Here is a 12,922-nt window from a genome sequence, read left to right on the forward strand (position 1 = left end):
TCCCGCATCCCCCGGACTGGTATCCGTGCCAGTACTCATCTTACTTAGATGCACACGCATGGACATCCTTTCTCTTTACTTCTACTAACTCCTTCATTTCCCATCATGGCGAAAAACAATCTGAGGATGGAGTTGATGACCATGCACAGTATTGTCCAAGGGAGGAGTCACCTATCTCGTGACTACAAAGACTTCTTCCAAGAAGACAACAACCTGCAATCATCCGAGCCCAACACCAGGTGGCGATCTATTGCTAAGTGTACAACCCTGCAGCTCTACATTCCAAGACCAGATGCATACTGGTAAGTGGCATATTCCTTCCTACCTAAGGTGGTCACCCCTTTTCATATCAGGCAAACAATCACCCTCCAGGCATTCTCCTACCCACCTCACCTTTCCCAGGAGGAGAAAAGACTCCATAGGCTAAATCCTAAGAGAGAACTACGTTTTTACATTAATCGTACCAAGGAACATCACATGTACAATCAGCTCTTTTTTGTATTCGCAGGGACGATAATGGGTAAGGCAGTGCAGAAAAGGACCATCTCCCACTAGATTGTTCTCACATCAAAATCTGCTGCCCAATGCAGGACGATTTCACAGAACCACCATCTGAGATGTACTGCTTTGATGTCCATCCACAAGGTGAGAAATATGTGGTCAGAAATCTAGAGATCTGCGCACTGGTCAAACCAATCTGCGGCAGTGCTCTTTGTATGGAGGAGGGTACAGCCTAGAAAACCACCGACGTCAGCGTCTGAGTGGTGCTTGTATGTGGCTCCACATGTCATTTCCAGAGTGGAACAATTTAATTGCGGAACAACACAATGCCACCTAATGGCATGCAGGAGTACTGCTGAAAAGTTTCCAGATCCAGTCATATACCTGGGGAATATTCACAAGGTGAGGAATCTGCGTTTGATAGAGTATCCACTAGAAATAGCATTAGTGAAGGTAAGTAACTTGTTCTGCTGCTCTGTACAGGATGTTTTCCCACTGGCACCACCACTTTAGTCATTGAGAATGCTACAATTTCAGAATGAACTGAGTGTATACATATTCATGCGGTGAAGCTCCCTAGATGTTTAAAACCTTTGCCTACAATGATTTATGTCCATCCCTTAACCAGTAAATGAGCCACGATGGAGCTGCACTTCGTGCACAATTCCACTGCTTTTCTAAGATACATCTTGATTATGTTTAATTTATTGCTCTCTTCTGAGTGAGACTCAGTCCCTGGTCCTCATTTAACAAGGCAACCTCCTCCCCTTCTCTCCCCAAGAGCTTGTAACAACTGTTAAAAAAAATAAACATACCATGGGGTGTCCTGAAGGGGAACCTTAATAAGGATGACAAGTGTGACAATATTGTGAAATTAATTGAGCTGGAAATGTAAACATTTAGTTTTCGTAATGTAGCCTTTATAGTGCAGGAAACAGAACCTCAAGTAAACCTTCCCGACTAGTTTGAAGATGATTTTAGGTGCAGGGTGTAACAAGAAGGAAAGACATACATGTGAATTGGCAATATTTTCTGGAGTAAACCTTCCATACACCTCTACGTTACATGCAAGGAAGAAGTAGGACAGGGTTGTTGGAACCGGCAGTGTCTGTTTGCCTGAAGGGATGTCCCCAGCCAGGCAGAACTACCGCAACCCTCCAGGGCAGGTGATTACATTTGCTGTATAAACCCTGATCACATTTGGGTAGCTTGGCCCTGAGCAGTCAGGATCACTACAGAGGCAATGTGTAAAGCAAAGTCCCAGCAGCCACTTTCGATAAATATACTGAGCATCACAAGAGACTTCACACAGGATGTATTTAAAAAAGTTTATGTTCACACACATATTCAATCATTGTAACATGACCATCACATACTTTTGGGCATAAAACACATTCAGAAATATTACTAGCGGTACAAGGTCCACTTGTATTGTTATGATTTCACTGGTATGCACACTGTGGACAATTCCTAATCCAACCGCTCCTAACTGAAAGACAGAGCACCCTTATACTGTGCACAATATAAAAATGATGTACATACACAAAAATAGAACATTTTTCAGCAGCACTGCGAGCAGAAGCCACATGCGATAAACCCAATGTCAAAATGTATTGTGATTTTGGCAACAATCAATGTATAAGGCGGCACCACCGGCCAGTGTCGTGAAATCACAGTCGGTCTGCACACGTTCACTCACACACACTTGTACGGCACGCTCTTACACACACACACACACACACACATACGCTCTGGGCACCCTAATGCAGTGCCACTGGTACCAAGGAGGTCAATGGTTCACCCTCTGCAAACTCTATGGCCCAAGCCTCCCTCCATCCTCCAGTTCACCCCAATTGTCCTAAAGCCCCTGATTGAAGATAATCTGCCCGCCTCCTGGACACTGGGCCACCACAACCGAAGTCACACTTAGTCTGGGTCCTCGAGAAGCCGATGGGAACATGTAACAGTTTTAATTAGAAGGAAGACTTAAAAAAGGGAGAGGTTAGCAGCCACTTAGAAAGTTCACCCACATGTCTCAAACGACAAAGGAGTCACGCAGTCTCTTGACCCGCTTCTGAACTGTCTCTGAATAGTTTTTTCAACCCAGCCAATGTGTTGTATTCCATTTCCATGGTTACTTAATGTGACATTGGAATGTACAGGGGGATTCCAGCTGATCATTCGAGGTCCCGCAGTTATGCGGAGACCTCTGAAGTAGGCTGGTCTGTTGGGACTGTGCAGTGTAACTTTGGAGATAAAGAAGACAGTAATCATCTTTATGCCTTCTTGGATCCATTGAAGAACTCGGGTCCGTCTGACATCGGTCAGGAGCCGTAACCGACTGACCTGCTGTCGTCGGTTACGGCCCTGCTAGTACGCTGCGACCGAACAGGTTTCGGTCACACTCGTATACTTTACAAGGCAAGCATGCATTCCGAGTGGAATGCATGCTTGCATTGTGAAAAGCAGGGTTGCAGTTCATCCCTGCACCCTGTGGCCGGCACCCCAAGGTGCCTGCCACCAGGTGCAGGGATCTACAGAGGGGCACCATATGTGCCCCAGGCTGCCGTTCGGCAGCCTCACACCCATGGGGGCCCTACTGGGGGCCCCCAAAGACAGTTTCTGACTGCCTCTTCATGCCGGAAAAACCAGCACCAAAAGGCAGTGAGAAACTGCCATCGTACTCCCTCGGTCGCAAAGAGGCGGCCGGGTGAGTACTGAGGGATTTGTGGACGGGCTCTCCGAGCCTGTCGTCCGTAATCCAGAAATCCGAGTCGGATTCCTTTCCGACCGAGCCCATCAGAATGGCTCGGTTGGAAAGGAATCCGGGCAACAAATTTCGGTTCAGTCGGAAGGGGTCCGACCATCGTGAAAAATGACCATATTTCTTGCAGTTAACACAAAGTTTACCAAGAGCAGGACAATTCTTTGCATTGGCTAGATGTGTAAAAGATCCACATCTGTAACAAACACTTTGCTTTTTAATCTCTTTTGGTTTGCTGAATGTAGCTTTAGGTCTAGTGCCAATAGCATTAAATGGTTCAGCCACAGGATCAATTTATAGCCTTATTCAATTCTCTATGTGCTACAACTGATCTTTCAATGCCTCTGGCTAATTCAAGAGTTTTATTTAAGGAAGGATTTCTACAACAAAGTAATCTTTCTTGCACTTTTTTGTTGAAACAGTTAACGATTAGCTTGTCTCTTAGATAAGAATCAATATTACCGTCAAATTCACATGTGGCAAGTAAAACTCTCAATTCAGCTAGAAAAGTATCAATAGATTCGAACTTAAATTGACGTCTAGTGTAGAACTTGCGTCTCTCCACTACAACGCTGGTGTCATTCTTAAAATAGTTAGCAAGTCTGCAAACTGCGTCTTTGTAAGCATCCCAATCAGTTTCTTCAGTTTGAGTGACCACTGGCAAATGATCAAAAATACATTGTCCTTCTGCACCAAGATTATTGTAAAGAAGAGCTAGTGTCCTAACCGGCTCAAATTTGGACCCATCCACAGCTATTATATAGCTGGCAAAACCTTTAAACCATTGCTTCCATTTTGTTTTAGGTATACCTGGTTCCGGTAAGAAATGTGGAGGACATACAATATATTGCATTTTAAATGTTTAGATCAACGAATAGTATGAACTAAAAATATGCAGACAGCAAAAGATCCACCAATGTGTAATTAATAAAGAAAAGGCAAAATGACTAAAACATGAAATGTAGAAATGTCCCTGAAAATTGAAATATGCCTCAGTGAAAAAAATCATACATTAGAACTTAATGTACATAACCATCAATCACACTTGAAGTAAAATGAGCCATAAATATCATAAAACAAGTGTAAAGTTCATCAAGTAAAACTGTAACAGAGCTAGAATTGGGGACATGAAACAGAAAAACAGAGAAACACACTTAATACAGGTGTGCCTGTCACTGGTTTAAAACAATAGAGAAGTGTGCTGCAATGAATTCAAAATGTGCGTTATGTAGAAACAGTAGTGCGCTGCAATAAATTCAAAAATGCGCTTTATATAGAAACAGGTGTGCGCATCACTGACTTTCCATGAGCACATTTAAATCTTGAAACAGTGAGCATTTAATGAATGTGCAGAGATGTGCGCGTCACCGACTTTAATAACTACGGGTACGATTTCAGAAAACATTAACTGGTGTGCGCGTCACCACTCAGAAAATGCAGAAACGTTGGTGCCTGACAAAATGGTAGCACGTTGTGTGACCCCGTGTCACCCTGTCGTGAGGACGTGACGTGAGCAGTGCTGGAACTCGGGAGGAAGGAGAATGGCCGGAGAGCAGAAAAATCTCCAGTGAGGAAGATTCCGAATTGCGCGTGCCGGTAGGACTGAGCGCTCGCGAAGTAGCAGTTGGAGGAGTGGTAGGCCCAAATTAAATATTTTAAAACAAAAACAAAAAAACATACGACCTGCCGCTAATTAGATTTGAACGCTTCAGCACCTCAGTCTAAACATGATACAAAGCACTGCACATCAAACAATGTAGAAAGCGGTAAGCTCCCGAATAAAGTCAGGAAGTGCTGTAGAATGTACAAGGAGATCCCAATCATCGACAAATGTAATAAGGGTTCTTCAATGAATCCACGAATGCATAAAGATGATTACTGTCTTCTTTATTCTCCAAAGATACACAGCACAGTCCCAACGCACCAGCCAACTTCAGAGGTCTCCGCATAACTGCCGGACCTCGAATGATCAGCTGGAATCCCCCTGTACATTTCAATGTCACATTAAGTAACCATGGAAATGGAATACAACACAATCTCTCTCGCTACTACCTGGAACTAAGATGTATTTCAGAGGGGCCAGGTGTAGAGTGGGCAGCTGGTCTGCCACAATGAGGGTCAACAAGGGAACAACCAATGAATCATGAGTAACAGAGGAGAGCCTGTGACCCGATCGGTACATGATGATCCAGGTTGTGCCCAGGTCATCTGAGCACAGCACCTGGTGCACGTGGGGTGGGGGTCTCACCAAACACTTCAGATTTCAAACATGATGAGTTGCAAATTCCGCACCTCCCTAGAAAGGGGGCACAATATCCGGTGCACGTTGAGTTGGGTTGCACCAGGCAATTCCGGTCACATACACAGCAAAGGGTTGCAATTCCGTACTTCCCTGAAAATAAGGCACAACATCCGGTGTATGATGATACAGGTTGCACCAGACCAGTCCGGTCACACACACAGGCACAAGTTCAGCAGAGCCACATGATCTAGAATGAGGCACTACTCTGGCTACACCCCTGACCTCCAAGGGCCGCACCCTGTAAATCAGATGCCGCACACAATGAGCATGCAGTCGGCGTGTCGCACGAGCGAGATGCTGCACGATGGACTGAACGGGTCATGCGAGATCCCACAATTGGTGAATCCGCTCACCACCACTAGATGCTTATGAGTGTTGAGGTCCCTGCAGTATGGGAAACACATACCGTAGATGCTGGCAAGATTTCTGGGGCTCCGCAATAGCCAACCCAGTCTCCAGACACAAGTCTTAGGTCCATGCTCACACCACAGTGCCAGTGTAGATTAAGTAGCCAAGGGGGGCAATGTCACAGGAAGATGGTGTAGGACTCTTGGGGCAGATCTTAGATGTCCCTGAGATCTCCAAGAGAACAGGAGACCAGCGGTCAGGCCCTTGGAGAGCACACTTCAGGGCGCCACATTTCAGCAAATCCTCGGCCCAGTCCAGTCTCTATTGGGACAGTTATTCTTCATGTGCACAATGGAGTCCTCTGACAGTGTACACCACGCAGTCTGGATTCTCTGATTGCACATCCCCACAAGTGTATCTCACCCACAACTGAAGGTTGGCACTCGTAGTTATACTGTTTCTTTGAAGTTGGGGTGGTTTAGGGGGGTTTTCCCTTTGTACCACAGATGTCTTGCCTATATTGTAGACCTGTTGGCCATTGGGCTTTGGAATGCAGATCTTAATCTTTAGTGGGGCCATGATCTGGCCCTTGGAGGATAAGAGTCACAACCTCTATCTTCAATCCATCCCAATTGGCCTACAAATGACAGAGGTCTGCTGTTTCTGTGAAATGCCCATGCTTTATGGCTGTCGATTGGGGAATGCCCAGATGTGCTCCCTCTTACCCCTGTGGTGTCCACTGGAGGCAGACACTATGGTCCCTGAGACTGTTCGAACATAGAAATGTACATATTCTATATGTGGCGTTTCTAAATAAGATATAACAAAAACCTCTTTTACCAATGGAAAAGGTTTGACACGGCAATCCATTGATGGGAATCATCATGAGGCTGCTCCACTGCAATCCACCATCGCAGTGTGAAATATGAACTTATGGGAAGAGCAGGCCTCATAGGTAGTGAAAATAGATATTCCTCACTACCTGGGCGCACGTGCACTATTGCGCACCCAGACCTACGATGGCAGGAGGGACAAATAGTGTCCAGCACCAGTGGTTCCAGTGCACCCGCTCAAGTCTGCACAGCATACTGGATATGGGTTTAACTAATATGTGTGTTGGCAGGAGGCACACGCAATCATAGGCACTACAGGTGTGGGTGCCTACTCACAGCAGCCTACAATAGCAAGCTGCTCAGGAGTTATCTTACAATCTATGCCAGTGCGCACCCATTTGTCTGCAATGACAGATCAGCTCATGTTTCAGGACAGGGAAACAGCTCCACTTCCCAATACGGATAGGAGAAGGGAGCGCACATTTTCACAACGTATTTACAGTCGTAAAGTGCCTAAAGCCTGGAGGCCACATAAGAAAATGTTCAAGAAAATGCTACCTGACGAGTATCGGGTCCAACAATGGTATTTTTATATATTTCTAGGCTTCTCTCCAAATGAAGGAACAGTCGCAAGGAAAAGGTGAATAGACTAGTTATGAGCCCCAGTTCTTCATTAATTAACACCTTGTCAGTGTGCACGTTCGGTTGGCTGAACCCTCTTCCAGTGATTTCCAAGCAAACCCCATTGAACTTGGGAAAAGCAAGATTTTGGGGCATATTATCAAGGGATTTATCTCCGCTTTTTTAGCTTTAAAAGCCAAGAAAGCGGAGATAAAATTATCTCCCTATCAGCAACAGGGTGCTAACACGCAAATTCGCATGTTAGCACCCTTTTTCTCTACGCTTCCTCTTGCATCTCTAATGAGATGCAAAGGGGGCGTTCCAGAGAAAAATAATAGGAGAAATGTTGTTAAGCGACATTTCTCCTATTATCTAGGATTTCGCTAACCCGATTTAGTGATAAAAAAAGCAGTGCTAACCGCGGTTAGCACTGCTTTTTTTACACCTGGTATTTTCCTGACTTAGCCATGATATCCTATGGAAGGTGGATATCATGGCTAAGTTTGTGAGCCCCTATCATCAAGCTAACTCCAAACTTCGAGAGATTATCGTTGGTTTTCCAGTGATAATCTCTCATTTGGCAGTTAGCGTGAGGATTTTTATCACTTCTGAGATAAACCTTGCTAATAGCAAGTTATCTCTGCGATAATTTCTGGCGATGCTTAGCGTTAAAAAATTCGTTGCTAAGCCTCGTTAGCGGTAAATATCGCTAATCGTTGGTAATATGCCCCTTTATTTTCCTACTGCTCTCTGGCCTCCTCCTGCTCTCATACCCTGCCAGTGGCAGCAGCCAGCTTCAGCTGCATGTATATGCCCTTCCTCAGAAGGTGCAGTATCTTGGAGTAGTCAGCTTGGGAAGACAGGATAAAGGCATATATAATTGCATCAACGTGTTTGCAACTGGAACAGTAGTTGCCTGTCGATAGAGTCTTCTCACTCTTAACAAGGGATGTTGAATCGGTTGAGAGGAAAGCTGAAGACCGAACAGGCTTCTGGAAGTTTTAAGGAATCTTGGAACGTGATGATAAAATCCTTGGGGCAATATCCCTTGGATATCTGTTTGGCCACAAATTTTACATAAAATATTTTGTTTGAGAAGCGTATGTGTGTTAGTGATACAGTGATGCGTCCTGGCACTGTAGTTCTAAGCAGACTGTGTTTCCCCCTGCACTGGCGCTAAATTTAGCAGTCTAGTGCCAATGAAGGCACCATACTGCAAGGGTGTCTGCGTTGAGGGGAAGATTGCTTGAGTGCAGGAAGGTCTCCCTTCCTGCACATAAACAATCTTTAAATGGTGTTTTGTAACTTTTATGTGTGCTGCTTAGTACAGCACACATAGAAGTTACATAGTGTCATTTAAAAAAAAAAATATTGTTTATGTGCAGTAAGGGTCGGTCACCTTCCTGTACATAAACAATGGCCTGTTGCTCTTTCTATGAAAAACTTTGGGGCATATTATCAAGGGGGTTTATCTCCGCTTTTTTGGCTTTAAAAGCCAAGAAAGCGGAGATAAAATTATCTCCCTATTACCAAGCTGTCGCTAACACCAGTTAGCGACAGCTAATAGGAGATAGCGACCATCTTGGGCCCCGCTTTGCATGTCAGTGATATTTATCACTAATGACATGCAAAGTGGGCGTGCCAAGATGTTAGCGACTGGAAACAGTCGCTAACATCGCTATCTCCTATTACCAACTTTTGGAGATATTCGCGCTAAGCGCGAATATCTCCAAAAGCTAACACCTGCCCTGAGCAGTTCTAAGCCATGTTATCCAATGGGAGGTGGATAACATGGCTAAGAGCATTTGCTCGATAATGCATGAATATCGCTGACTTTTCAGCGATATTCATGCATTGCGGCAGTTTTTTATCGCATTTGCGATAAACCTTGCTAATAGCAAGGTTTATCTGCGATAAAAATCGCCGATTTGCCGCGATAATTTTTGTCTCTAAACAAGTTAGAGACAAAAATTATCGCTAGTTGTTGGTAATATGCCCCTTTATTGCATGATTTAAAAAAAAAACTTTGCAGGGAACAAGAGATAAAATGTTTTGCTACTTATTAAATTGATAAAAATATAGATAAAACTGTTGCTCTTTCTATGAGTGCTGCACAACGCGGCACACATGGAAACATCAAAAACGATGAGAAATAAAGCATTTCTTCTCCTTTTGCCTGTTTAAGACAAGGTTTTCCCTGACCTTAATTTTGGCGCTGCTGATAGAGCGCGCAGGTCACCCAACCAACAGATTTACCATACACGTATCGGGCCCATATATTTCAATTCACCATTTTATCAATCGGGTGACCATACACTCTACTACCAGTATCCCAGTTCCTTTCTATATATTTCTCTTGTACCCGACTTACCAAGCCACCGTTACGGGTACCTAATCACCACGATGAATCAGGGAGCTAGCTGTGAAGAAAAAGGCAGATACCAAAATACTTATACTTTATTTTATTCTATTTGTACTATAATAACCACAAACTCAGGAAGTTTTGAAAACCGTTATCTAAGATTCATCAAGCTCCGAAAACAAGAGATTTACAACGAGCAAGCAATCGATAACCAGAATTACAAAGAGCACGTATCCATAAAGGAAGTATATAAAACCAACCATTTGTGAATCTAAAGAGAGGTAAGAACAAGGAACATGCTAGGCAGCAGTTTCAGAATTTAAACTTAGTTTGGAAAGACTAAAAGACGGGGAAGAATAAAGAGCATACTAGAATGTCACAGTGAAATATTTCCCCATAAAGAGGAACTATAGATAAAATGCACATAGACCATACTAATAAACTGGTGCAATTACTTGAATCGACTAAACAATGGGAAAAGACAAAGAACATCTATGTCATAAACTTGAAAAGGAATTTTACTAAGGATGGGTAAGAAAAATGGAACATGCTAGAATAACGACAAATATCGTATGAGCTTTCATTCAGTGGGTTTGCGAAAAAGCATGGAAAATCAATATATGCAAAGATATGTCTTTATTGAAGCAAAAGACAGAAAAATAGAAAAGTGCAGTATAGAGTTTCAGCACTATATTTACCTAGAATGGTGTGAAGACCAACCCTGGCCACAGGTCAGTTAAGAACAGGAGGGACCCCAAAGGAAACCCGTCATCAGCAGGTGCAGAATGGACACGACAGGAAACCCAGGATCAGGACAGGACCACCAAGGCACGACCAGCACCCGCAGTTCGGAAGCAACGCCTGCGCTCCACCCTCTCTGCAGCTATCAGCCAGAACCCCGATTGGGTTATCGATTTCCCCAGCAAAGTGCTCCGCCAGCACTTAAGGTTTAAAACCTCTAGAGTCTATGGAAAGTTCGGACAGAGTGCTCCGCAGCCCTCTGTATCAAGTCACCTATTGAGTGCGTTGGGTCAGTGACAGGTCAGCTATTCGGACAAGTCGGATAATTTCTCTAGCTAAACCTAGGCTAGTTATACTGTTTTTGGGTCAGTGTACCACCCCCCAAATGTTGCAAGTGTCAGAATCCCCAATTTCGATTGGTCCCCAAGTAGGATAGGTCAACACACCAATCACATTTCAATTCTACAAGCCTAAATTAACATTTCTGGGACCGCCTATTGATTTTGGGGTTCCCATGACATACTCTATGGAATACAATGAAATAAAATACATTTGTTTCATTTGCAGAACATTTCGGCTTCTTCTGCTAGGTGAGGGTGCATCTTCCCAGGCACGTCTTGGCTGAGACCTCTGGTTGGCAACCATTCAATGCCACCGGCAGAAGACTGTCATGCGCAGTACGGTAACTCAATATGGATTCACGAGTGTCTCGCTGACCCTCAAGAATGCGCTACATGAAAAGTAAGCGAAAACAAATTAAAACACAGAAATAAATGAATACACTGTATACCATGAATAGCTACTCTATACCCCTTACTTTATAATATCTATAGCGTTAGGGTAAATGCGGAACAAACGACTTTGCAAAAGCAGCTTTGCAAGCACAGAGCATATGAGGAGACAAAGCGGCCATATTAGCTGTATTGCGCATGAGCAAACATTTCCCACCAGAACTGCGAGTACGTTACGTCACGTCACGTGAGTGTGACTAACGCATGCGCAGAAGAAACCCCGCCAAGCAGCGGCCATTTTCAGTGGCAAGCGTATTAATGTTAGTAAACACATAGGCAAGCTTCACTGGGACACCCAAAATGTCAGAATAACAGGGAAATTAGTAAGACAAACAGGTTGGATTACTTTGTTACATATTATTCGAAGTTCATGAATTCAAGCAAGTCACGTAATATGCGAATCCTTGCTCCATCAATCCCCTCTTTGATGATATTTACTATCATCACAAAACCAATGGCATCAGATGCCAACTTTTTCTCACACTTTGCCCAATTCAATCTCTTCCAACATTCTATTCAGCTTTTCTTTTGTTTCTTTGTTAGGGTGTGAATTCTTCACCCTTTTATACATTTGATTATTCAGTTCCTCCAATTCAAGTTCATCCACACTCCGTTTCACGCCTCTTTTGTTCACAGTATACTTCTTTTGGTGTTTGTGACATTTGCAACAGACAAATATAAGGAATATGATAAAACCTACTACTGCAATTGGCATCAGTACCTTTAACATAAAACCTTTACCTAAATTAGAAAACCAATGACCTACAGAGGAGAGACTGTAGAACGGTAAGGGCCGAATTCGACCAGCTACCCTTCAGTATTTGCCCGGAGTTAGCCGCCTCTCATACCATTCGAGATTACCAAACAAAGAGGCAGGCGCTGGAGACAAAAGGCAGGAAACAGGAGTTTATTCCGACGGAGCAGAACACGTCAAATCAGACAACAGGGTATCTTCTCGAGGTGCTCTAGACGCATCCTTGAGGCCTGGCCTCTTATACACAGGTTTATTGCTTTATTACATAAACACATCCTTGTCAATACTTTGATGTACGGAAAGGCATCCTCGGAATCCCCGCTCCAAACCCGTTCCCACACATATTTACAGCAAAAGTCCCCACCCTGATCTCAGTAGGTGATGACTATCGCGCAGCTGGATATCCCGCCGGCTCCCGGAATGTGTGCGGCTGATCGGATCTCATGGGGTGGGGGCTTTTATCAGTCATAGATTCTTTGAAGAGGGACAGCTTCCTACTGTAAGGGGCAATAAACTGTATCCGCAGGGCTGGGTGATGGCCTGGGATCGGGCGGGACAATCGGGCACAGAGGAAGGGGGTTCATCAAAGGATGCGTGATCATTAGAGGGACGGAGGGAGGTGTTAGTCGGGTACGGGATGTGGCTCCGAGGCAGGGCCGCGCTGAAGGGGTGGTTTATGGTCCAAGCATGTGAGAACGTGGGCTGTCAGCGCGCGGGGGATGCTGGCGGGGTCAGAGAGGGAGAGAGAGAGATGCGCTGGCTATCGGCAGTGGGCAGAGAGGCCACGGCGTTCAAAATGGCTGCTACTTACGCGCACATTTGAGCCAAAAGGGGACAAGATGGCGCCGATAATGTTTACGTCGCAATCTAGATTTTAACAGTCCTCCCTTTTCAACATATCTAGC

At 44.4% G+C, this 12,922-nt stretch overlaps 1 protein-coding gene across 1 annotated transcript in view; it reads left to right on the top strand.

Moving 5' to 3' along the window:
- The first annotated feature begins 584 nt into the window (after positions 1-584).
- Positions 585-12,922, top strand: part of PLAC8L1 (PLAC8 like 1) — a 76,884-nt gene continuing 64,546 nt past the window's right edge. Inside the window, exons 1-2 of the mRNA XM_078653299.1 lie at positions 585-645; positions 4,783-4,861. Coding sequence (XP_078509425.1) covers positions 585-645; positions 4,783-4,861 — 140 coding nt within the window. The remainder of the gene's footprint in view (positions 646-4,782; positions 4,862-12,922) is intronic.

This window comes from Lissotriton helveticus, chromosome 7 (assembly GCF_964261635.1).
Source record: "Lissotriton helveticus chromosome 7, aLisHel1.1, whole genome shotgun sequence".
NCBI lineage: Eukaryota > Metazoa > Chordata > Amphibia > Caudata > Salamandridae > Lissotriton > Lissotriton helveticus.